Genomic DNA, 26,475 nt, shown 5'->3' on the forward strand with positions numbered 1-26,475 from the left:
ATAATGTAACGATCAAAGAAATTGAAGCAGTTCCAAATTGCCCATGGAATGTTAGTTGACTCTAAATGTTTATGATTGCGAATAAAAATCAGACGTTAGTTTTACGCATGGTGTTAGAACAAGAGGTAGGGCTTAGAGGCGCTTTTGGGAGTGGTTCAACATACGCAGTCACTGGCAGTGTCACATTGCCGCACGTGGTCGGTTGCCTACATTTCTTGGAGGTATAGACCTATCCCACAATTCACAGCGGAACAGTGTTCTGTGGTCGGGGGAGGACTATAAATGTCCAAGTGCCCAAATATCGCTCTCTTACAAGAAATGGGAAGAGGAGTAGTGACGTGTTGGGTTTTCGTCTATGGTAAGCGCTGGCATTAAAAGCACTAATGGTGTATGTGTGTGTTAAAACCATGTGGGACTCGCGGTTTAGGTAGGTTGGAATGACTATTAACTAGATCGATTGGAACTTCAGCTTCACGTAGATTTTTTTTAAATTTTCTATCCATGCTCTAGATTGCTAGTAGTACCGTATTATCTAAATGCTAACAGATTGAGGGTCTTGAAATTAAAATCACAGTAGCTTGTTCACATTATTTGATCGTCTATTTTGCGCTACTTTCAATGTACTGCTTGGTAGAGGCTTGTCTGCGATGTTCGTTAACAGGCCTGTTAGTGACACGTGCAAGGCCGCTATGACACGAGGTACTTTTAAAAAACACCTCGGCCTGGTTAGCAAATTTGGCTAACCGGTATACAACAAGTTTAATGCAATTTAACTCATGCTTACTTTCCTCCATAGATTTTGCAACCATGTTTGTCGACCAGACATGGGAGGACTGCAAGCGGGGGGAAATCCCTTTCGATGTAAGTCTAAAGTACCAAGTTTGATTTGAATGACTACAGTTTATTTTGTTTTTCATTTTATTTTTTATAAACCCAGCGGTAGTCAGCTGTACAGGCCCGCCCGTGCCTGAGCTAGTGTTACACTGCTGGGAGAGGAACGCTCTGCTCATGTGGCCTGGTCCAGCAGACACTGTTTTAGTGGCTGTTGATACTTCGCTTTAGCAGAGCTTTGCCCTTCTGAGAGTTGGCTGTGTTCACACTGTGTTCACCGCCATAGTCTAAGGACATACAGATTTAATTAAAATGCCTTTTCTTATGTATTTACTTGTAACTAGTTGTTGACCTAAATCCCATTCATTTCAGGAAGGCCTGCTGATAAAGTGAATGACGGCGTCTAAAGGTAATGTTTCTTTCTTTTGTGGGGAATATGTTCAGTGCCATGATGATTATTTAACACATCATTCTTATTGTATGGTGAAGAACATTCAGAAAACACTGAGCACCCCTTCCTGTTATTACATCTTAATGTATTTTCATACTGTAATGTCTAAACCCATCCATGTTATTTCAGGACACATCCTCTAATTGGCCAAATAAGAATTTGCTGTTATGTTGAAGGTAAGAATGCTTTGGATGACTTGCAGCTCAATGCTATAAACTTGCATTGTGCACTGATGAGAGCTTTATAGCTTTAACCCAGCTTTCTTACTGTTGGTGAAGACATTATGTTCTAACTCTGAGCACATTGTGTAATGCCTTTAGGTCTACCTTTTTTTAAATGTGTAAATATGGCTCACCAAGTTCTTCCTGTTTTAGGTGTAATGGAGGCTGTGAGGCCGCTACCATTTGGTTGAAATTGAAAGATCAAAGGTGAGGCTGTTAATCACAATACCATTTTACTGTGCAGTGATGAGAGCTTTAAAGCTTTAACCCAGCTTTCTTACTGTTGGTGAAGACTATTAAACTCTGAGCACACTTTGTACAGCTGCTCAAGTTGGCCTTTTATTTTTTTAAAGGTTATTGGGGGTTAGTGCTAAAACCTATTCAAATGTTTTTCTAATAGGGTGTCTTTGATTTTCAGGAATCATGCTTATTACATGATGCTGTGATACCATCTTTGAAGGTAAGAGCGTGGAATTGTATAGGTAAATGGCAAATGTGCTGTGATGAGTTTTTTTAATCACCTACTTAATGTTTTGTGAAGAATCTTCGGAACCCTGAGCACCACTCTTTAATGGCATACTGCTACCTTTTCGTGTCTGTTTGGCTCATGTTTCCTTTGTCCTCCACAGAAATGAAGACCATGTATCAGGGTGTTGAGTCTCTGGTTTTTATGCCCTAAGTTGACAGGTAATGCACACCTTACATCTAAAGTGCTTCATGCTGATCGGGCTGTGCACTGATGAGAGCTTGATAGCTTTAACCCAGCTTTCTTACTGTTGGTGAAGACTTTCAAAATCTGAGCACAGCTTGTAGTGACTTATTGTCAAGTATGTCCATACTACACTAACTGATGTTTAATGTTTGCTTTTCAGAAAAATCCTGACTCCTCTAATTAAAGGTGCGTTTGGGTGGCCTAACCCTGTGAGCTACACATGTCCTGTGCAGTGATGATTACTTATCACCTACTGAATGTCTAGTGAAGAACCTTCGGAACCCTGAGCACTACTGAGTCATTATGGGTTCTTTTTATGTGGGCCGCATGTTGCTCATTAACTTTCTCCACTTTTCCAGGAATTTACATGGAATGGTGATACTTGGTCTCTTGCTGCAGTGGATGTCAAAGCAAGGTAAGGTACTTCAGTGATTTCTAATTGTATTAGCATGTACATCGGCCTGTGCGCTGATGAAAGCTTTATAGCTTTAACCCAGCTTTCTTACTGTTGGTGAAGACTTTTAACCTCTGAGCACACTTTAAAATGGCTTTAATGGTTGCTAATGTCTACTATTGGTACTAATTTGGTCTCTAACTTTCAGGAGGTCATGCTGATCTTCTGGTATGCTGCTGGACTATCGGTGAGGAAATGTTATTTATAGTGAAACACTCAAGTGCTGTGCAGTGATGATTACTTATCACCTACTGAATGTCTAGTGAAGAACCTTCGGAACCCTGAGCGCATTACATTTCCTGATGGACTTGTACTGTATTGTGTCTAGATGGCTCATTTGTTTTGTCTTCCACAGGTGCATGATGCTGCTTTACCCGGTTCTGATGTCTGGAATTTATTGAAAGGTAATGCGCATGACCACTGACATGTTTTATTTTAACCCAAGCTGTACTCAAAATCACAACAGAGGCTTTTTCCTCTTTGGTGATCTCTTTTCCTTGGGAGAGTAACACAGGACTTTGGCACAGTTTGACGTAGTCTCAATCTACAACAATCTGACTAGAAGACCTGAGACACTTGTTTGCAATATGGTCACATTTATACTGAAACCTCTTGTAATTTTTTTTAATTGAGTCTTGTTTGTTGATGTTTACAGGAATGTTCTCTAGATTCCATCCTGCTGGAAATGCTCTCTACTAAGATGCGCTACTGCTCATCACACCCCAGCTGGGTTCTTGTCCCTTAATGCCATGTATTCCAGAAGACTCAAGGAAAAGATTGAATAATATGGATCCTGGCATGTCAGTGTTTGAGTTGATTTGCTGCATTATTGGGCTCTGTGCCCTTGAATTAAATGTAAAGTGAAATAAATGTTTATTCAAAGTGCCTTTTTTGTCTGTTATGTCTGACTGCTGGGTTTCATTATAAGGCAGTTGCCTGCCAAACTCTAAACAGTTGAGTCCTGCACATTTAAATGGGTGAAAGTTACTTGGGTGCAGAAACTTGTGAAAGAACAGGATTATAACTACACATCCTCAAGAAGGCTAACTACTGTGGAGCCATGACTCTTAAGGTGTTGGTTAAATGTAAATGCCACCAGAGCAGTGACTAGAACGGAGGTTTGAAGTTCTTTGCTCACTAATGTTAAGGGGTTTAACTCCGTAAAGCTTCTGTGGGAGGTGTCATCTTCGGGCTATACGCAGCACCTAGGGTGGTTGGGGCTTGGCCAAGTGAGTGGTGCTGATGCCTACTGTTTGACCCTGTTAAGGGGTTCTTTGTGCAAGGCTGAACAGTCTGGACCCCTGGTAAGCCCTCATTTGGAACTGCATGAGTTCATGCCAGTGTCTGTTCCCCTGTAACAAATTTAGGAAGGTAAATTTGCTTTTAAAGGTGATTGAAACTGTCTAATGATCACGACGTATTGGCTGACAATCAGACTGGGTCGAACTCATGATCGGCAATGTCTAATGGGAAACAACTGAGGGGGCACAGATGGCATACCTGAGGGGGAAATGCACCCCCCCCCCATGGGATTGGGCATGAAAGCAACTGAGGGGGTAATGCTCCCCCCCCCATAAAAATAAAGTTTATGTACTGTTGTCTTTACCAGGCACAGCCAGAAGAGAACCAGCTAACCCTGAGTCTGGCACTGGCTTTCTTTAGTTTTGTCCTTGTTATGGCATGTTTCCATACCACTGGGTGACAATTTGTTGCTTGCTCTTTGGTGTTCGTCTGAGTATGTGTGCTTTGATAGCTGCTGAAGTAGGGAAAAAAGGGCCTTTATCAAATACATTTTATTGATTAGCGAAAATAAACGGTATGGTTATTGGTGAAATGCACAATGTAACTTAAGGGGTATTTTGGGACAGAGACAAATTAAGTTTGTGGTGCAATAACTGATGCCGTTCCATCACAACATTTTGGTATGTAACTAATATGTAACTGACAGTGAGAATTGCCTACATATGTTACAGTAATGTAGGAAGCCACCCGAGGGGGGCGCCCGGGGGCATCAGGCAGTGTCTCGCAGTAGCGCAATCTTGAGGAGTAGAGCCCGAGCCGGTAAACGATTGGCCAATGGAATGCCACAGAAAACTTCGATGCTCTAGGCAAAAATGATGCAGAAGAGCACACCTGGGATGAGGAGAGGGAAGAGCACCCGTAAAATTGGCAGTTACTTATTATTTTCTACGAGTACACGAGTACACGCATATTCTTCATCCTTAATTTGATCAGATACTACTTTGCCGCGATGTCGTTGATATGACGCTGAACTAAACTCAACAATTTCCCGCCCGGGCGAAACGTCGTATACCGCTATACATGTTATATATTAAAGACATTTGATTACATTCGATTTTAAAATCAACGTGTGAACATTGGAAAGTGTTATTAACATAAGTTCTGTGGGAAGCAACTACTTGGCAAAGGAGACCCGACACGTGAGTATGCCCACTAATCTGCGCTTTTCACTCAAACTCTGTCCATTACATTATGCCACATGTAGAGATGTAATTTCAATGTAATTGGGTCAACTCAATCAAGTCTCTTACGTAGCCAATATGTTTGTCAGTGATTTCTCCTATTTGACCTTTGTTTTTTTGGAACAGACTCACACGGCAGTCGCTGAAAATGTTCTCTAAGGATGGATGTCTGGCAGTGTGTACAGTGATGTTTATCCTGCTGTCATCAAGTGAAGCTAGAGGTTAGTGATCAACTGCTTTTATTTGAGTCAGTATTCACTGTTCCAAATAACCTAGATGAAATGTGGAAAATGGAATCTGTCCTAATTGAAGATGAAATTCTTCTGAAAACCGATTCGATTTTCTGAGTAATAGTTGGATGAGATAGCCAGGTATACCTTTCCGTCAGCTGGATGATATTACCATCGTTTACGCTTTATGTATGTCACAACACTTAGTTTTCAAACATATTTGATTTAATATAAAATATACAGTAGCCTACCAATCAAACTTTTGACTGGCAGTGTATATTTTTTATAATATAACATTTATTGTTCTTCTGGAAAAAAAGAAATTTTTGAGAATGTGCCTTCTCACATATTGTGAAAGAAAGTTTCCACTCCATCTACACTGACCTATTCTATCACATGTTTAATTTAGAGGAATTTATTTAACAATTCTGTGAACTCTACTTAGCTTCCAAACCCACAATTTGCTGTAAGGTCAACAGAAACAAAAAATCCCCTCAGTGGTAAATTTGTTTAATGAATAACTGCTCACCCAGAGAGAGTGGCCCTGTGCTGTGTTTACTGACAAAACACACACACCATGGGTCTTCACATAAATGCGGCTTTTGAAGCAACCCAGTTTGCATCAGCGGAGGCAGGCAGTCATCGAGCAAACAAACACGCCTTTTCTTGGAATCACTGGAAAATATAGAGGTGCAAAAGTTTGAATCTCCTGCCAAGTTAAAAAGCAGTTAACGTAAATCAAAGCTGGGTTGATGACACCTACTGGGCTGCTTGCATAAATGGTGGGTAAGAAGTCTTGCTGTATTCAGAGCAAAGCTGTTTGCCTGGTCCCTGGGATCCTCTTCCCGGCTGACTTCAGACCCACGGGCAGTGGCACTGAAATGTCCCAAAAGAGGCAATAAATTGAGCATTGCATTAATTAAGCCACAAAACAAGGTGAATGTTTATTCTTTGTTTATAGGGTTGTTTTTTGTCTTACTGGAATGCCCTTCGAATGTTAGTTTGGGTATTGATTGACCAAATGTGGATTGTTGTGCATTGCATGTTTTATATATGGTTTGAAGATGTATTATTGTGTGTACAATTTCACTTAGTCATGACATCTGACATGTTGTCATTCAGTAGAAGTGGCATGCAGATGTTGACATAATGTGGAATTCTCCAACCAATTTGTGTTGTGGATTAAGTTTTGGCTCCAATTAGTGCTACCTGATGATATTTTGATGGGCCGCAACAAGACTACTGGGCAAATCTGATCTTGATTTTACTGGTTGGGTCACACATCTTCTCAGTACAATCCTCTCATATTGTGTGGCTGGCTGTGTGTGTAATTAGACTGTGTGTGTGTGCCGTGCATGTGCTAGGGTAGTGGTTTTTAAGAGGAAATATACACACACACACACGCACGTTCACAATGTTTTCCTTGGATTGCTCTTTTCCTTTCTGCTTTGTCTGAGTCATCCTAGGAATGTCATGTCAGAGCCCAGGACGTTTTGAAACGTGTGTCTTTCTGCCAGTATACAGAGAGGTACTATGCGGGAGGTCTGGGCCTGGACAGGGTGAATTGTAAAGCATCAGTTGTGATTCAGATGGGGGATGCAGCCTTGTGTTTTTCTCAGGTTCATATAGTCTTGGCCAGAAGTATTGGCACCCTTGCATATTATTGAAATAATGCATACTTTTCTGTAGAAAACAGTTGAAATTCAACTATTGTTTGATATCCACACATGTGCTTCTTTGTTTTGCAGTTCAACAAAGAAAATCTGAATAATTAATTGAGCTTATTCAAATAAAAATCCCAAAATGGCCCTGACAATATTATTGCCACCTTGAAGATGTAGGTAGAAACAATTCAATTTCAAGCAGGTGATTCTCCTTTACTTTGGAATTTTACTCACCTGTGGTGAGTTGTAAGTGCCTGCTGTCCTAAAATCAATCATTCAACAACTTTGAATGTAGTAAAGGACTCTCCTGTTTTGTGTCTTTGTTTATCGCAATGAGCTTCCACTGAGAAAAGAAAGAAAACCATAGAATTGTCTGAGTAGGTCACAAGATTTTAGCCAAGCATGGACCATCTCAAGGCAACCCGTCCATCTCCAGGGTCCTTGGGGTCCCTGTTTCCATTGCTATAATGTTATTAAGAAGTTCAAGGCCCATGCCACTGTAGCCAACCTCCATGGACTGGCTGCAAGAGAAGAACTTAATGGAAGGTCATGGCAAAGGTTTGTTTGAATGGTGAGAACACCCCTCAATCATCTACCACCCATCTACCAAACCAGTTTTAAGGCATACCATCTGTCACCAACTCCACGAAAGAGGGTTTTATAGGACCCAGGAATAACCCACAAAGGAGAGAGACATAAGAAAGCCAGACTGCAATTTGCCAAAACACACCTGAACATGCCACAATTTCCTGTGGACAGATGAGACCAAATTAGAGCTTTTTGGTAAAGCACAACATCTCTATGTTTACAGAAAACAAAATGAAGCCTTCAAAGAAAATACTACCTTCCCCACAGTCAAACATGGAGGAGGTTCAGGGATGTGTTGGGGTTTCTTTACTGCCTCTGGTACTGGGAGCCTTGAATGTGTGCATGACATCATAAACCCAGGAGAATACCAAGGCCTTTTGGACAGCAATGTTTAACCCAGTGTCAGAAAGCTGGGTCAGTTTGCACAAGAAGAATGGGCCAGACTGCCATGCCTGATGGCTATCGGAAGTGCTTGATTGCAGTTGTGTTAGCCAAAGGCTTTGCTACCAAAAATGTCAACCTAGGGTGACAATATGTTGGCCAATGCCATTTCTTTTCATTTTCTGATTTAAAAGGATATATTAGGTTCTGAATCAAAAACAAATGTTCTGTAATATTAATCGTGAAATTAAGAATTGTGGAGACAAAAGTATTTGGTTAGTGTCAAAGAGTTTTAGAGACAATAATTTGGTGAGTTTTAGAGACAATGTGAGTTATTTGTAGAATAGCCACAACTGTAGATACTTAGTTAATAGTTAATTATAAATGTAGATACTTATAATAAATTATAAATATAGACACTTATGCACTTATACTCACTTATAGTTACTCTACCACTTTCCTAAAGACAGTATGTGCTGCTTTATCTTCCACACATTTTCCATGACCACCGAAAGTACATTTGGAATGCTGAGGCAGCATGGCAATATGATTCATTACCCACACCGAACAATATAGCACATTGTCATCCTTGACGCACACCCTCAATACAAGTGCAGCATTTGTAGATATGTCTGAGAGTTGGAGTGTTGACCTGGCTGTTTATAGATACATAAAAGGAATACTTCAAGACAATACGTCTGGTGTTTTCGAAAAGGGCTTACTCTTGCATGCATGTGACATAGCTTATCATGCAGCGTTCAGAGTATCATCACGTCGGTTTATGGGAGTTAATTGTTCCGTGTTCTGGGTGTGAATACTCTATTGAAAGCTGAATAGACAGGAGGAGTCGGGCACATCTCTGGGGCGGGACACAGATAAGCCTGCTGAAGATAAAATGTGAACACTGCCAGTTCGTGGAATGTTTCTGCTCCTCTGCTCTGTGCCTCTTTTTGACATCTGGACCGGAGAGAAGTGTACTATGTTGATTGTGAGTGAACCTCCCTCAGGGCCTGAAGCTGTAGCTAGCCAGTCCAACCCGGCCCAGTGCCTTGGGAGCTCACCCGCTCCCTCACCTAGTGTCTATGGCCGTGTGCCAGGCTATCGCAGGACCCGCCAGTCGTCTACCGGACGGATATGCTCAGATGGGGTTGGAGATTACTGGCTCTGAGCTGATTTGAAGGAACAAGTCAAGCAGACCATCCATACCCAAAGCTAATAAATAGGAAGTCGTTTGATTTATGTACTTCCACTTGGCAGTGCAGATCTCCCTGAAGAAACAGTGTTTATATTGCAGACACAGCGACAGCCACATGTTTCTACTTTTTCCTTTTTTCTTGGACATACATCAAAGAACCGCTTTGCGCTTCAGCCTCTCAATCTGAAAACTGTTCTGAGGAGTCTATTTGGTGTTAAATGAGACATAGCAACATGCTGCATGCTACACGGTGAAGGAGTGTTCGTGTCACGGCCTCTCTTACCAGAGACCACCCCCAGCAGAGCAAAACCTTCTGGTCACTCTGTGTCTTTAAACATCATTGTAACGACTTAATACATTGAAAATCATTGCATTCCGCTGATGGCTTGTGGCTGTTTATTTCCAGTTCTGGGCATCTATCCTGTCAATGCTGTAGTAAGCAGTAGTCTACTGCTTATTCATGTCAGGTCCTTTGGTGCTGTGGTGGTACTAACCAGAGCTCCTTATCTTTGCTGTGGGTCTCTCTTAGCAGGTGTCCTACTCCTCCAGTTCATTAGGCAGATAATGTTGGATAATGTGGTACTACAGACCCCCAGGTTATCACAGCCTGGCTGGTGATTACACACTGGCTCTTCTGGAGCCATGGGGACTTGACTGGAGATTGGGCAGGCCACCTCAAACTGTGATTGACTCTAGCTCAGTCTGACACAAATCCACTTGTCAAGAGGGTTGAAGATATAGCAGCCCTGGACTTGGGCTTCTTTAAGTTTCCTGGTTACAACTTGTTTAGAAATGTACACTTCAGGCATTTGTTTTAGGTACAGTATAAAGACAGCTGTATGCTAAATTATTACTGCAATACTATCTGTTCCGAGTCCACAACAGTATGTAAATTAGCTGAATATTCTCAATAAATCATGTACATCGAATTCTATTTGTCACATGCATTGTTTCGCCAGGTATGTTCACAGACAACACATTCTGTTTTGCAGAAACAACCTGGGAGCAATCAGGGTTTGCTGCCTTGCTCAGGGAGAGAACGACCCATTTTTCACCACGCTAGTTTGGGGATTCAATCTAGCAACCTTTCAGTTACTGGTCAGACGCTCAAACTGCCAGGGTACTTGCCACCCCTTAAGGTTGACTGTCTTGTTAATTTGGGAGTGTTATGGGTTGAGGGTAGAAGCTGTGGGGAGTCCTGTCAATTACAGACATGAGGCAGTGGATTACAGAATAGTCTGTAACTGGAGTCCTTGGAATCTTTGGTCATGTTCATGGCCTGGTGTAGAGGTCTTGGATGTCAGGGAGCAGGGCCTTCTATTGTGTGTTTGCACCACACTCTGAAAAACCTGGTGATACCATTAAGATGCTCTCAGTTGTGCAGGTATAGAACTTCTTGAGGATCTGAGGGCCTGTGCATCATCTTTTCAGAGGCGCTAGTATGCTATTCCTGACGACTGTCTGGGTGTGCACCATGTTTACTGGTGATGTAGAGACAGAGAAACCTAAAGCTCTCTACCCTCTCATTCATATTCATCTCTTGCCTGGTCCACCTGAGTGCTGTTTGCTAGTACATCTACCAGCTGGATGTTTTGATTCTGTGCAGGGTTCTGCTTTGAATGTGTGCACAGTTAAACAGTATCAGGTGCCCATCCAGGCTTCACATTGAGGATCTGACAGTGCCTGAAGACACAAACGAGATCTGTAACCAGAGCTGGCCCTCCTACCACTGCTGCTCTTGTTACTCACAGAGCTGAGCTCCAGTCCCATCATGTAGACACATTTCTGTGGGCTTATTCAGGCCTGTTGGTCCACCCAGATGACAATATGTCAGGTTTTATACAGTTACTTCGCATCCACACTCTCACATTCAAAGTTACCACAAGCCCACCTTGCTCTGCGGCTGTTTTTTAATTGTCTTCTTCTTCTTTTTTGGCCTGGAAATGGACAGCTTGGCTGATAGATCTGACCATGTGTGTGTGTTCTCTGGCTCCTTAAAGGTATTCCTTGTTAACCAACATGTTTTCATTAGGAAAAAGTATTATTATTAGATTTTAACATGATATTCATAGTGACAGATCTCAATGTAGAGCACCAACTAGTTAATGTCTGGCTCCACAACTCAAAACTATCTCTAACTCCGTGGAAACCTGCACACTGTAAACAAGTCTGTTGCTTTTTGCGTGACATCAACAGAACATTAACTTGGCAGGTAATGAGCTGCATTTAGTTTGAAACGTATTGCTGAGCACAGCAGTTTGAAAACTGTCGGTGTTTATAGATGAGACATTAAAATACAATGAAGGCGAGCGGCAGGCATTAAACTACTCCTCATCCTGGGTTGGACAAAGACACTGGAGGTCATCAAGGTGTCGTCCTGAGTGCGCCCTGCCTCTGTGTGTTCTTTACCTATCTGAGCATGAAGCGGCAGTGTTTGCACAGGTGGGAAAGGGCATCTTGGAGTGAATGAGAGATTGGAAAGCCGCTGTCATCCCTCCCTTCATTGTTCTCCCCATTCCCATGGACTTAGCTTGTCGGAGCAGTGCACTCTTGCAAGACCAGGCCGAGTGTTCGTTCCAAGCAATTTGTTCTTGTTGTGGGGCCCCTCCTCGTGAAGCTTGCTTTGTGGCAATCTTTTTGTCCCGCGGTAAAACGTTGGGATTACACAGCCTTTAACCAGGAGGATTACAGAAGCCTACCAACCAGCAGCACTCCTCACAGCTCCACTTTTAAATTGTGACAGACAAGAAGCCGTGAATAGGCCCATTCCGTGCGTTTGTCCCATTGACTCAGGGCGTTGGAGGGCTGCTCTTTAGAATCCTGTGGTTTTCTCAGAACACCGACATTCCATGCATTTAGAACCTGTGGCTCAACGGAAGGGCCTCCTTAATGGCTTTCATCCCTCGCTCTGCTGCTGTTTTATCCCTTCAATGGCAGCTAAAGCCCACTTCTGCCTGGACCTGGTTCAGCGCCATAGGTCACACAATGTTCTGAAACTAAGCAGCCCAGAAACATGCTCCCCAACTTTCTCCAGTCTGCTACTAATAAGGGCCCATACCTAGTGTTCCCTGATGAAAGCAATATGGGGAGTGTCCACCCTGTCACACTGTTAGCTGCCAGCCGCAGAAGGTTTGTGTAAGGCCAGGGTGATGGTGAAGGTGAGCCACTGATCTTCATGACTGCCTGCCTAGCCTGGTCCCCCATGGTCCTTCCTGGTTTTCCCTGGTCCTTCACGGTTTTTCCCTGGTCCTTTCTGGTCCTCTCTTTTCCTTCATGGTTCAACCCTGGTCCTTTCTTGTGCTCCCTGGTCCTCCCTAATGTTCCCTGGTCCTCCTTGGTCCTTCATGGTCCTCCATCATTCTCCCTGTTCCTCTCTGGTCCTTTATGGTCCTCCCTCATCCACACTGGTCCTCTCTGGTCCTTCATGGTTCTCCCTGGTCTTCCCTTGTTCTTCATGGTTCTCCCTCATTCTCATTGGTCCTCTCTGGTCATTCCTGGTCCACCCTGGTCCTCTATTGTCTTTTATGGTCCCCTCTTGTCCTCCCTCATTCTCCCTAATCTTTCATTGTCCTCCCTCGTCCTCCCTGGTCCTCCTGGGCCGGTGCTGCACAATCTTGTCTGGATGATTGTTATGCAAGCAGCCCTACCCTGCTATCCCAGTCAGCTCTGCTCTGGCACGCAATCCAACAGTGACAGACAGACTGGCAGCGGTAGCTAGCTGGGTCTGAGAGGGGTAAAACACGGCCAAACAGGTAAACATTACATAGCGTGTAGAGCACGAGCCAAACCAGGATAAGCAGCCTTGCGTGAGATATTTGCTGTCTGTCAGTGTGGACTGTTGACACAAAGGGTTGTGCTTAATAAGCAGGTGCTCATTACTTGTGATGGGGCCGACGTCCTACAAAATTACCCAGAATCCCTGTGGAGCTGTGGCTGTGTTTATGAGGGCAGATTTGGCCCACCGTTCCCTTCCCTGTGGTCTGACTGCTGGTGGTCCACCCGGGCTGTGAGCAGACACATGGGGGTCTGTACAACACTGGGGGACTGCAGGCCAGTATCTGGGACAGGTTCCCTTCTTATCCGCCAAAGTCCGACGGGAATCAACTTGGAACCTGAGCCTCTGCGATTCAGTGTGTGTACCCCCCACCTCCTTTTGTGACTCCCACTTCCGACTCCCTCTTCCAACCGCAATAAAATGAGATATGAAATTACATCTGGTCCAGGGAACGTATGTTAGCGCCAATGCAGTGGTAGCGGAATGTGGCTCACAGGTGGCTACGTTGTAGCCCTGATTCTCGCTCCAACCAAGCACCCACCTCTCCACATGGCCACTGGGGTCAGACGGAACAGATCAGGCCTTGTGCCCTCGCCAGCTTCTGCCGCAATGGAGTCAAAGCAGGCATAGGCTTTGCTCCAACAACATGCTGGAGCAACAAAATTAAACAAGTAAAAGAGGTAGACACTCAGCATTCCCCGTCAGAATGCATATTGTTTGTATTAGTAGGTTTCAATGTGGTTCCCTGTAAAGGTGGTGTAATGTTCTACCAAGGTTCCTGGTTACGGTGTCTGTCTGTCTGTCTGAGGGGATGGGTGGCTGTAGCAGGATGAGTTGGACAAATGGACGGGGAACCAATTAAAAAGTGTTATGGTAACACTCTGGCTGTAACACCCGGCTCAAGTCCAGCCAATCGCAAAATCCCCCACACGCAGTTGCCATTTCTGCGTTAAATGAAGTGACCCCTTCTCACAGTGGATGGTGCTGTCAGACAGTGGAGAGGATGATCAGTGGAGAAGACTTAAGCCCTGTGCTAAGAGGAGGATGGACCTCACTGCCACAGCCTTTACACCGGAGGAGAGCGGGTCAGTGCTAGTGAGGGGTGACTGGGCGGGAGCGAGGGGACGCCGGGGTGAACCAGAGGTAAACAGGGGGGGGTTGTTTGCCTAACTCGGTTGACCAGCCCTCCTCTTGCCTCCCGTCACTCCCAACCCCATACCTCACCGTGGCTGGACACACCAGGCCCAGAGCGGAACGCCTCACCGCTGATAAGGAGCCCGAATTCCACACATGATGGAGAACTGGCTTTGTTTGGTCTAACAGGCCTGTCAGTGAGGGCAAACATTGACATTACCATACACCCCCCCCTCCCCCACCCCCGTGCCAGGATATGGGGGCACAGATAAGCAGAGTCGCTCTGTTATTCAGATAGTGGAAAGAGATCAAACCAATGATGGAGAGGGTCTTGGCAGCACTGTGTTTACGGGCTGGCTATCTTCTGCCTGATGACATCAGCAGCACTGGGGCTTTTCACTGTGTTGCTGTTGAGCGTTTACATGAATCAGCCATGTCAGTGTTCTGACTCCAGCTGTAACTGTCACAAAGACTTGTTTAACATGGTCTTTTTTGATGAATTGTTTCATACAACTGCACTTCTCTCCCTTGTTGCATTCTGAAGTTCAGGTGTCCCTTCCAATCGTCTTTTATTCTCTGCCCCCCCCCCACCCCCCCCCCCACGTTTTTCTCGATCCACACCACTTATTGCAAAGCCCTGCAGCATCGTTTGCCCTAATCATTTATCCAGGCAGAGCGCTGTGGAGGTCCGTTTTTGAAGCTCTCTGTGCGACACCAGCCCAGCGCTGTTGCTCCTAAATCTGGTGAGGCCGCCTGGTCTTCAAAGGTACTTGGAGGCTGTGGTGCAGGGGAAGCATCCCTCCCTCATAAATCCTCCCTGAAATAAAACCCGCTATCAATATGTCTTGAACAGAGTGGGCCACCAGGGAACAGCGCAGTGGGGCTTGAGGGGATCCCTGGCTAGCAACTGGGGACCTCCTTCCAACGCAGATTAAATCTCCTGGATGGTTCCAGCTGTTGTGGATGGATTCATTCTCAATATCTGTCTGACCACCAGACCCGTAACAGGTTCACCACTGCACCGGATTACATTTGAGGCATTTAGCAGACGCTGTCATCTGGAGTGACAATTAGTGCATTCATCACAAGATGCCCAGGTGGTTCAACCACACGACTCAGAAGTGAGGAAGTACCTCAATGAGTTAGATGTAAGCGGAGTCTGTGCTTCGGAGTTGTTTCACGTAGTCTTAGAAATTGTAGTGTTTTGGATGTTTTCGGGAGATGGGCAGTAATAGCTTAATAGGATGGGTAGGCCTGCATTCCTAGTGGTCGGAGAAGGAATGTTGTTTGATTTTATTTCATTTGCTGTAGGTCATATTACTGGGAGGTCTGTCAGTCAGGGTGTCTGTTATGCAAAATCCCATCTGCTGATGGAACGAATGTCCTCAGCTCATCAGCCAGCACCCAGCTATGCCTGTGGCCCTAAACATAAATAAAAGACACTTCATGGGGAAGACTTTCAACAAGACACTTGAGGAAAGAAGAAACATAAGACGTCTGACATTCATTTCAGATCAATGTTTCTACACATCTGTCACTGTGTGTGCGTGTGTGTGCGTGTGTGTGCACGTGTGTGCACGTGTGTGTGTGTGTTTGTGCAGCATAGCCCCCTGTATCTCACTGCTGGCTGCCTCTGAAGCAAAGAAGGGTCACTACTGGTCTTTTCCTGAATGTTGTGTTGGAGGGCCAGTAGGGGGCATTCGTCTCTCTGGTCAAAACATGTCCCCCAGGACAATGAATGGGACATTGCCGTGTGTAGGGTTTTGTCTTATGGATGGGATGTTACATAGGCGTCCTGACCTTTTGTGGTCACTGAAGATTCTGTGGCACTCATTGTAAGAGTCTGGTTGTTAACCCTTGTGTCTTGGCAAAATGTAAAATCCATCTCTCATATCCTCACAGCCACATAATCATCCCCTGCTTTCAGTTGGTCCATCAACACGCCCACCATCCACCAAATATTGTCTTACTAGTACTATTCACACTAAATGGATGCAATAAACAATGTATGTGAATTGCTGTGGATGAGCGCATCAGCAGAATGACTGAAGTGTACACTCACCTAAAGGATTATTAGGAACACCTGTTCAATTTCTCATTAATGCAATTATCTAATCAAGCAATCACATGGCAGTTGCTTCAATGCATTTAGGGGTGTGGTCCTGCTCAATACAATCTCCTGAACTCCAAACTGAATGTCAGAATGGGAAAGAAAGGTGATTTAAGCAATTTTGAGCGTGGCATGGTTGTTGATGCCAGACAGGCTGGTCTGAATATTTCACAATCTGCTCAGTTACTGGGATTTTCACGCAGAACCATTTCTAGGGTTTACAAAGAATGGTGTGAAAAGGGAAAAACATCCAGTATGCGGCAGTCCTGTGGGCGAAAATGCCTTGTTGATGCTAGAGGTCAGAGGAGAATGGGCCGACTGATTCAAGCTGATAGAAGAGCAACTTTGACTGAAATAACCACTCATTACAACCGAGGTATGCAGCAAAGCATTTGTGAAGCCACAACACGCACAACCTTGAGGCGGATGGGCTACAACAGCAGAAGACCCCACCGGGTACCACTCATCTCCACTACAAATAGGAAAAGAGGCTGCAATTTGCACGAGCTCACCAAAATTGGACAGTTGAAGACTGGAAGAATGTTGCCTGGTCTGATGAGTCTCGATTTCTGTTGAGACATTCAGATGGTAGAGTCAGAATTTGGCGTAAACAGAATGAGAACATGGATCCATCATGCCTTGTGCAGGCTGGTGGTGGTGGTGTAATGGTGTGGGGGATGTCTTCTTGGCACACTTTAGGCCCCTTAGTGCCAATTGGGCATCGTTTAAATGCCACGGCCTACCTGAGCATTGTTTCTGACCATGTCCATCCCTTTATGACCACCATGTACCCATCCTCTGATGGCTACTTCCAGCAGGATAATGCACCATGTCACAAAGCTCGAATCATTTCAAATTGGTTTCTTGAACATGACAATGAGTTCACTGTACTGAAATGGCCCCCACAGTCACCAGATCTCAACCCAATAGAGCATCTTTGGGATGTGGTGGAACGGGAGCTTCGTGCCCTGGATGTGCATCCCACAAATCTCCATCAACTGCAAGATGCTATCCTATCAATATGGGCCAACATTTCTAAAGAATGCTTTCAGCACCTTGTTGAATCAATGCCACGTAGAATTAAGGCAGTTCTGAAGGCGAAAGGGGGTCAAACACAGTATTAGTATGGTGTTCCTAATAATCCTTTAGGTGAGTGTATATGTAAAATATGTGTGTGTGTGTGTGGATATCAGAGAGCAACCTGCTGAGTGAGTGAGGTCAGGCGTGGGATGCAGCAGTTTTCAGTGAAGAGGAGAGAGGCCTGCGTATTGTTTCTGGAGCTGGAGCAGGTCTAGGAGCTGCCGGTGGTCAGACGGATCTCTCTGTCTCAGTCTCCCTGCAGGTGGAGCATCTCATCAACACTGCTTCCCCTGCTGGCCTCTCACACTCACTCCACACAGACACACACTCCACACACACTCACACATACTCATACTCACTCCACACACATACACTCACTCCACAGACACTCACTCACACCACATATACTTACTCCACACACACACACTCACTCCACACACACACACTCACTCACTCCACACACACACACACACACACTCACTCACTCCACACACACATACACTCCACACACTCACTCCACACATACTTACTCCACACACACACACACTCACTCCACAGACACTCACTCACACCACACACACACTCACTCCACACACACTCACTCTACACATACTTACTCCACACACACACACTCACTCACTCACTCCACACACACTCACTCACTCCATACACAGACACTCCACACACACACACACTCAATCCACACACACACACATCCACCTTATGCCGATCAATGGGTTTTTCCCAAATTCTTACACACAACTGTACACACACCTACACACAAACCTACACACACATACAAACACACACACACACCCACACACACACTCGATTCATTAGGGAGATCTGCCCTCCAGTCATATTACTCACATTAGAGCACTTGTCTAAGATTGCTCTCAGCACCCAGCAGCAGTATGTGTGTGTGTGTGTGTGTGTGTGAGGCTGCTCTCTCACTTCATACCCAGGCTGATTGGAAGTGGTTCGGCTGGCGCCCCATCTGCCAACAGATTCAGTCAGCCTTTACAGAGTGCTTGTGGGAGCTCCTCTCTCCAAACCCCCCACCCAGAATGTGTACAGTGGGGTGTAGTCTCTGTCTGCACCCCAGAGCGGCTCAACAGCCCTCCCCAACCCTATCCCAGCCCCTCGCGCCACTTCAAAGCCGCTCCGCCAGCCTCCAAGCCGGCTCATGTGACACCCAGAAACCTCTGTGACAGGACCGGCCAGCCCTACTGACGCCCGGCTGACCGACAGACTGATACACAGAACGTTTGACAGCCAGACAGATAGACAAACGTTTATAGGTTGGTGCCCTCCCCCCTTCTCCTCCCACTCTGGGCCCGTTGAGTGACAGGACCATGTGTTAGGCTGCAGGCCTCTGGGTCAGATCAGGCTCACTCTCACCTGGTGCCGTCTGACTTCCTGGCAGTCAGGCTACTTTCAATGATGGAACTAGCCAGATATTTAACCTGGCAGTAAGTCATACAGTGTCTTCGTTTTGAAATGAATTAAAGCCACTGGTTTTCCCGGTAAGGTGAATTAAGTGAAGGCAAAAGCCAGGAGTAATGATCATTTTATGAGAGAATGCTGTGTTAACGTTAAACCCCGTTGGAACACTTCTTTATGGTCTGTCTACCTTTGGTGCTATTTGCGGAGACAGAGGAATTTTTATTCCATACTTGGTGCAGTGAAACCATCTCGGTCTAACATTCTGGAATGTACTGTAATTTAATTCCTGCACCAAAACAATCTTTACTTTTGCTCCTGCTTTTTCTTCTGGCACTTTCCTGGAGGAAGACCAATAGACTCCAGGTGAAAACACTTCACTCCTAGTGCCGAGAAAGAGAGGGGGAGTTTCGTTTTTCAATTTCCATAACCTTGGCAGTTCTTACAGCAGCTGCTGGTACAGCCACAGGATGTGACATTACCAGGCAGGCATGAATGAGCAGTTCCATCCAACACACACACACACACGCACACACATTGGCCCTCCACTGTCCAACACACACCCCGTCCCTCTGCTGAGGCACTTCAGGAGGGCCAGAGGAAATGGAAAGGGAGCTCTCATGAGAGACTTGGAGGGCTGAACGAACAGAATGAAAAGAACCTTGTGCACGCAAGGGCAATACGAAATAAGAAGAGGGCAAGACATTCCCCCCTCACATAGTTGAGTAAACGCCCCCAGATTTGCCCCTCATGCATCTTGAGCAGGGTTGTGTTTTCGAGTGGACTTTGGGTGGACCCAAGTGGGTTTGTTTTGCTGATAGGAATGTTCCCATGGGCTATCCTAACCCCGTACTGTACACACCTTCTCAAACAGGGCCTAACTGTGTCAGTGAGCCACGTAGATTGTTTGTGTGTGTGTGTTTGTGTGTGTGTGTGTGTGTGTGTGTTTGTGTGTACACACGTGTCAGAGAGTAGTAGACTTGGAGACCGGGCCGTGTTTTAGTTAGGGGGAGGACGGTGCCGGCTCTGACTCCATTTTGTTTTCCATGGTTCATCTGGCTAACCTGCCCCTGGTCATTAGACACTCGGTCGCCCGCGGCAACATAATGAATAGAATGTTTCATGTGACAGACAGAGGTGTTTTATTTACAACCAGCAGTGAAACGTAGGGCCGCGTTTGAATTCAGCTGCAGGGGAAACCTACAGTGCTGACCATTCATGAATAGTGGAACTCTGATCCATAATTGATTTAAATGATTTAGCCTGCAAATACACAAGGCTCATTGATAGAATAACATGGAATGAAAAGTCCAGGGAAGTATGAAAGGAAACCACCTTCATGGCCATTGGGGCATGATTCAGGCATGATTCCACTGCAGGCTTCTGTATAATATCCATGAGCAGAACATCTTACCACATGTTTAGTACAGGCTCTTATGAGTCAGTTATTCATAAAGCCACCCCTTATGTATGTACGCTGATGTTTTTCTGATTGTGCTCCATCTGGATGTGATATTTCAAGAGAAACGCTGTAACGAGAGAGGACAAAAAAAAAAAGGAACTACTGGAACAACTATTCACAGCTACCCCTCCCACCTCCCCCCCCACCTTTACCAGGTCCGCCTTGGGTGAGCCGTCCGGTGGAGGAGCGTCAGACCGCCAGGCTGGGCCGGACGGTGCGCCTGGCCTGCCCCATCGAGGGTGACCCTCCTCCCCTGGTGCTGTGGGTGAAGGACGGACGGAACGTCCACCCGGGCTGGAGCCGCTACCGGGTGCTGAAGCAGAGCCTGAAGATCAAGGCGGTGGAGCCGGGGGACGCCGGGGGCTACGTGTGCCGGGTCACCAACGGGTTCGGGAGCGTCGCTCTCAACTACACCCTCATCGTCATCGGTAAGCCAGAACGCACAGCCGAATGCGAGGGTGCAGAATGGCCCCCGTGCCCCCGACCACCTGACAGGGACCGGGGGTTCATACTGGGTACTGCGGAAGGAAGTGTCCGGAGGGACTGAACGCAGTGAAACGTGTACCTCTGGTGCTCTGTTGTTCCTCAGTACCCGATCGCTGGCGTGACAGACGTCGTGGGTGAAGGTCTGCCGCGGCCCCCCCCCCCCCCCCCCCCCCCTGTAACTTGGTCTGGTAGTGGGGACCCTGGCCTTGGTGCTGGGCTGTTTGTCTGGTGTAAAGACGGGTTGTAGTCCAGGAGGCCTACTGCCACCATGTTAGCCACTGGATGGGATTACATTTGGCAGCGCTAACATGACTGGCAGCTCTGCCTTTATTAAAAGAATATGGTTTCAATTATGCAACAGACGCTAACTGGAAATGTACAAGCGGGCATTGTAACGATGACAATTTATGACTTGTTAGCATTACAGAACCCCAGGAGCTCGTATGTCAGGTTTCATGCGGAGCGTCAGGGAAACAAAGAGAGGGTTTATCTACCTGCTGCCGCTGTCTCACAATGCCCCCCCCCCCCCCCCCGTGTCTGTTTATGGGGCCTCAATTCACTGCTCCTCCTTCCAGCCAGCCCCCCCCCCCCAATGAGAAATGAATTCAGCACGAATGTCCGTAAAATAGCACGTTCTGTGTGTGTCAGTGTGAGTTTGTAGAATAATGACCTCTGGATGGTGCTTGGAGGGTGGGTGTGGGTGTGGGTGTGGACGGTGTAGCTGTTGCCGAAAACCTGAGATTTAGGACGGATGGTTGCCGCGGGGACTGGGGGCCGGGCATTCTCTGCCAGATCGCTCCTCAAGGAAAACATTGAAACAGCCGACCTGCTGCCTGGACCCCTATAAATCTGCCCTGGGACGGGGACGTTGAAAGGCTGTGAGGAGCCATTCCCGAGCCATTCCACGGTCCACTGGGCCAGTTAGGATAGAACCCCTGTGTGTGTGTGTGTGTGTGTGTGTGGGGGTGTTATTACTCTGTTGATGACTGAGGTGGTTGGACTGGCCCTGGTCAACCTCTGAGGACCTCCTCGTCATGCTGGTGCTCCCTCCTGCTCCCCCCCCCCCCCCCCGGCCTCCACTCCTGCCTTCCAGCCTCCCTCCAGCCTCCTTGCGTTGGGAGTGGAGGTAGTCTGTTACCTTCCTGTTGGGTTCCCTGGAGTAACGTGGAACTGTGAGTTATGGAACGTTGGCTCCTCCCGGGATTCGGTGTGCTCAAGTCTTCCTGAACTCATTAACTCAAAACAAAACACCACTGAACTCATTTCACTCTTCTTTCACTACTGGTGTAGTACAGGGGCTAATGGCCGTTACTTCTCCCTTTAAACGGACAGACAGACAGACAGGGAAACTCCAGAGAGGCTTGAGTTTACAGCACAGAGGTGTTTGGTGACATTCAATATCATCTGTTGTCATCATCAACATGTCTCTAATCTTATGAATTCCTCGTCAGAGCAAGCACAGGCAAGGAGGCAAGTCGCACCATATGACTGCAAGCCTACAACACGCCAAGTAAAATGTGTGTGTTATAAAGATGTAATTCTATCCCTGTAGCTGATATTCTTCCCTTGTCAGCTGTGGCCATTGATGTCTAAGGTAATTATTTTGATGTACTCTTCTATGAGGCAACAGAAATGGTTCATTTTTAACACAAAGCTTTTCTGCACAAACATGTTGGTTTCCCCAGACTGGGTCATGGATGTTCACTTGGTAGTAGCATGGTGCTTGTAATACTGGGGTTGTGTTTCCTACTGGGGGTCTGGATAGGAGCGTTTGTCGAATTGTGCGTCCACTACTCTGGATAGGAGCGTCTGCTACATTATGTAAATAGGGATGGACCAATGTATTGGCTAGTAAATTGTGCTTTCGTATGGATTATGTGTCCAATATGTTCCAGTAATTTTTCTAATCATTTGTCTTTTTTGTGGCTATTGTCCTTTTGTTTTATTGTTATTGTTTATTCTCTCTTGCAGTTTTGTTCTAATCTAATGTTTACTACATTCATTTCCAGACATTGTATAATGTACAATTAAAGAAAGAGGTGTATTCATTATAGTATGATCTATACATTTCCCCAAAGTTATTTTGTTATTAAAATATATAGAAAGATAACTTTTGTATGATTCAATTTACATTTCTTGAATCAGAAGCTTCATTATAATTAATTTTTGCCTGGGTACACATACAGATATAAATTGTAAAAAAATCCACATTGGCTAATTGTGTCGAATGAATATCAGCTGTTGTTATCAGCCAAGAAGTTTCTCATCGGTGCGTCCCTAGATGTTAATATTAATGACAGGAGAAAATCACCCCATAGGTTTGTGGCACAGACATTTTAACAACATCATCAGAGGTTCAAACCTCAAGCTCCTGGATGGTTCTAGCTGTACTTTGTCCCCGATGTGTTATGTGGTCCTTCTCAAAGACAAAGCTTTAAAAGTGCCCCTCTGTTTACCTTGCGGCAGTTAAAGGGTTACTTTGTTAGGGGATGTTTGAAACATTTGGAAGCTGTCAGCGTTCAGGAGGGGTAGAGCTTGACCCCTGACCTCTGGTGATGTTCCCACCACTCATTCTGGACGTCCCATCATCACTCCATTACAAGCCAGCCCCCCCCCCCCCCGCCCCCATCGAGGGTCAGTGACAGACCTGCTGGCCACAGTGAATTCGAACAGCAGGAGAGTTACTGGGTCATGTACACACAGAACAACTTTCCTGCACTGAGCTCAGTGGGGCTTTCTGTTGCGTATTTCCCCTTGTGATTATACAGTAGCATACTACCTCTACCCCTGTTCCTACCCCTGTAGCTACATCTACCCCTGCCTTACCCATATTCATACCTCTGCCCCTACCTCTTAGCCCTGGCTCTTCCCCTGGTGGTCCTCCAGTCTGTGGGAACAGTCCTGCTGTGTAAGTCTGCTGTTTTAGGGCCAGGCTGCACACAGCCAACATTGTTAATACACAGCACTAAGTGTCTCACTTGGGAATTTAGTTTAAGATTTGAACTTTACCTTGATGCTGCTAAATAGAAGATGTAGTAGTAAGTCTACCAGACCCATATCTGTAATACTAGAAAGACAAGAGCAGTCATGTATAAATCTTTGCCAGGTAGGTGAGTCTACCTGGTTGGTATGACCTTGCTGTTCTGTGTATGTTTAGTCCTTGTTGACCGCACAACCACACCAGGTTGCAGAGAGACACATCCTGTGTTCAATAAGGGCTGTCTCTGCCTGGGTTCCTGGTCCTGCCGCCACCCATCTGCCCGTCCTGTGAGGCACCACGGACAGCCGCCTCCCCAGACACTCTTCTGTCAGTCTGTGTGTTGCTGTGGTGGAGGGCAAGGCTGTTCCCTGTCCGCCTGGTTAGTTATGGCTGGAGGTTTTATACAGGGCCAGCTCCAGCCCAACACCTTTTGTCCTTTGTTCGCTGGTACATGTGTTGCAGTTTAGCTTGCGCCTCCTTTGAAATGACACTGGCAGGCTCCGCTCGACATCGCTGTGGGGGGGTGTGTGTGTGTGGGGGGGTATTCCGTGACCACGGTGGAGTTCGTCTGACGTGCAGGATCTTTGGGTTGTTCCATCATAAGTACAGTGGCCGTCAGTTGGTTGTCAGGAGTCCCAGCCGCCAATCTTAACAAATGAGTGAGTTGTGGAGTTTAACACCCCGCAGACCCACCCACCCCACCGTCCACCCACCCCACCGTCCACCCACCCCACCGTCCACCAGACTCATCCGCCCCCATCACTGACCACACTCCTGAAAATAGAGTGCCTCCATGGTTACCACCACAAACCCCCATCCGCTGCCTTTTACATACACAGCTTCTACTTTCCTCCTTGTTATTTCTGAGCTGGTTTGATCGATGATTTATGCAGACATATTTTACTTAGACTTTTTTTTGGTTTCTCACTCATTACTTATTATTTACTTATGATTTACTCCTATGTTTCTAGACAACTGTCTGCTCCTCGCCTCTCTAACGGCCCGTGTCGGGTGAGGTAAGATCTGGGAGCCGTTAACAACATGTTGACAGACAAAAGCTTCTGACAGTGAGAAGCATTACTAGTGTTTACGGTGCTACAATGGACTCAGAAGACGTCAAATTAACTCTCCTGACCGGTGAAATATCCGTGTGAGCGTAATAGTGGACCCTTTTGATCATGTTTTTACCGACGTGACAATGATCTATTTCCTAATTCTGATTATAGCTAGAACCCCCTGACCCAACCCAACCGGGCCTCCAAGTACATGTTTGTTTTTTTCCTCATGTATTGTAGGGAAATAAGTTGGGGCAAGTTCAAAGCGCAAACACATATGGACTCAAATGAATCCATGCTTGTGAGTAGCGGAAGAAAAGCTTTTCTTAAAAAAAAACGGGGGTAAAGATGAAACAATTTTTTTATGGAATGGAAACCATTCGGGTCTCACATGAAATTAAGCTGAACAAAGGGAGACAAAGGAAAATTGTTTTCCTCTGCAAATATGTGTGGGTAGTACAGGCAGAAGACAAGGCAGGGAGTCTGTTCCGGCTAGACTTAGATACCGAGGGGAAGTGTGAATACCATAGGGTGGTTAGGGTTAAAGATACGGCCAGGATGTGGTTGAGGTTTGGATTAAATATAGAAATATGTTCAAGGTTATAGTTAGTCTAGGGTTTGGCTAGGAACCAAAAGGGTCAAGGTTAGCATGAGGGTTAGCATTAAATCATCTTCAAAACATTGCTACATAGAATGTTGTGTTCCTCAGTTTGCTGTTGATTGTTATCTGCTGGTGGGGAGACGGAGGGGCTTGACAGGTACCACACTGGAGGGGAGATGGAGGGGCTTGACAGGTACCACACTGGTGGCGAGACAGAGGGACTTGACAGGTACCACACTGGTGGGGAGACGGAGGGGCTTGACAGGTACCACACTGGTGGGGAGACGGAGGGGCTTGACAGGTACCACACTGGTGGGGAGACAGAGGGGCTTGACAGGTACCACACTGGTGGGGAGACGGGTGGGTCTTGACTGGTCCCACACTGGTGGCGAGACGGAGGGGCTTGACAGGTACCACACTGGAGGGGAGACGGGTGGGTCTTGACTGGTCCCACACTGGTGGCGAGACGGAGGGACTTGACAGGTACCACACTGGAGGGGAGACAGGTTGGGCTTGACAGGTCCCACACTGGAGGGGAGACCGAGGGGCTTGACAGGTACCACGCTGGAGGGGGACGGAGATGGGTGGAAAACCCATTTGTTTTGTTCTCAAGTCGGGTTAACATTTTAAAAATCCCACCACTAAAATATGAACCAGTATTTCTCCAACCCTAACCACCAGTTTCCAGCCTACACATCCTAAGAAGACCCCTCAGACGCTGTGTGGATGGTTTGGTCCTCCATGGCCCAACAGAACACTGCCAGCCTCCCGCTAGGCTACGGCTGGATCTGAGGGTTTGATCTAAGGGTTTAATTAAACTGGAAGGATGCAAATTAGCCACCTTCACTGGGTCTCCACATTAAAGCAGCTTTCATCCAGAGGCTCATTAGAGGGGCATGTCAGTGGGTGACTGACTGGAGGACTTGGCTGCGCCCTCAGCAGGCGTGATGCGCCAGCCCGTCTCCCCCTTAATGCCCCGCCCTGCCTCGCCCCTCGCAGCCAGGCACAACAGAGAAGAAAGGAAAAGGCACGTTGGGTTGGGGGTAATTTCCTCTGGAGTCGCCATTGCGCCTGCTGCTGCAAACCGCTTATGGCTCTATAAAAGATACCGGGAGACTTCTAATTAGCCTTTTCTGCGG

The 26,475-nt window shown here is 46.3% G+C and overlaps 1 protein-coding gene, 1 long non-coding RNA gene and 1 other non-coding gene across 3 annotated transcripts in view; all 3 read left to right on the plus strand.

Moving 5' to 3' along the window:
* The first annotated feature begins 239 nt into the window (after positions 1 to 239).
* On the plus strand, positions 240 to 3,555 carry LOC105027266. The gene is made up of 12 exons (XR_829274.3): positions 240 to 358; positions 797 to 861; positions 1,204 to 1,240; positions 1,412 to 1,458; positions 1,657 to 1,710; positions 1,922 to 1,963; positions 2,133 to 2,190; positions 2,376 to 2,401; positions 2,575 to 2,630; positions 2,818 to 2,856; positions 3,025 to 3,073; positions 3,325 to 3,555. It is a non-coding gene; the product is annotated as an uncharacterized LOC105027266 (long non-coding RNA).
* Positions 933 to 1,133, plus strand: LOC114839171. Its single transcript, XR_003781791.2, has one exon. It is a non-coding gene; the product is annotated as a small nucleolar RNA SNORA74 (small nucleolar RNA).
* A 1,190-nt stretch (positions 3,556 to 4,745) lies between the features above and the next one.
* fgfrl1b (fibroblast growth factor receptor like 1b) overlaps positions 4,746 to 26,475 on the plus strand; it is a 28,832-nt gene continuing 7,102 nt past the window's right edge. Inside the window, exons 1-3 of the mRNA XM_010899276.3 lie at positions 4,746 to 5,110; positions 5,279 to 5,373; positions 20,370 to 20,642. Of these exons, the coding sequence (XP_010897578.2) occupies positions 5,301 to 5,373; positions 20,370 to 20,642 (346 nt within the window). The 5' untranslated portion in view covers positions 4,746 to 5,110; positions 5,279 to 5,300. The remainder of the gene's footprint in view (positions 5,111 to 5,278; positions 5,374 to 20,369; positions 20,643 to 26,475) is intronic.

This window comes from Esox lucius, chromosome 4 (genome assembly GCF_011004845.1).
Source record: "Esox lucius isolate fEsoLuc1 chromosome 4, fEsoLuc1.pri, whole genome shotgun sequence".
Taxonomy (NCBI): Eukaryota; Metazoa; Chordata; class Actinopteri; order Esociformes; family Esocidae; genus Esox; species Esox lucius.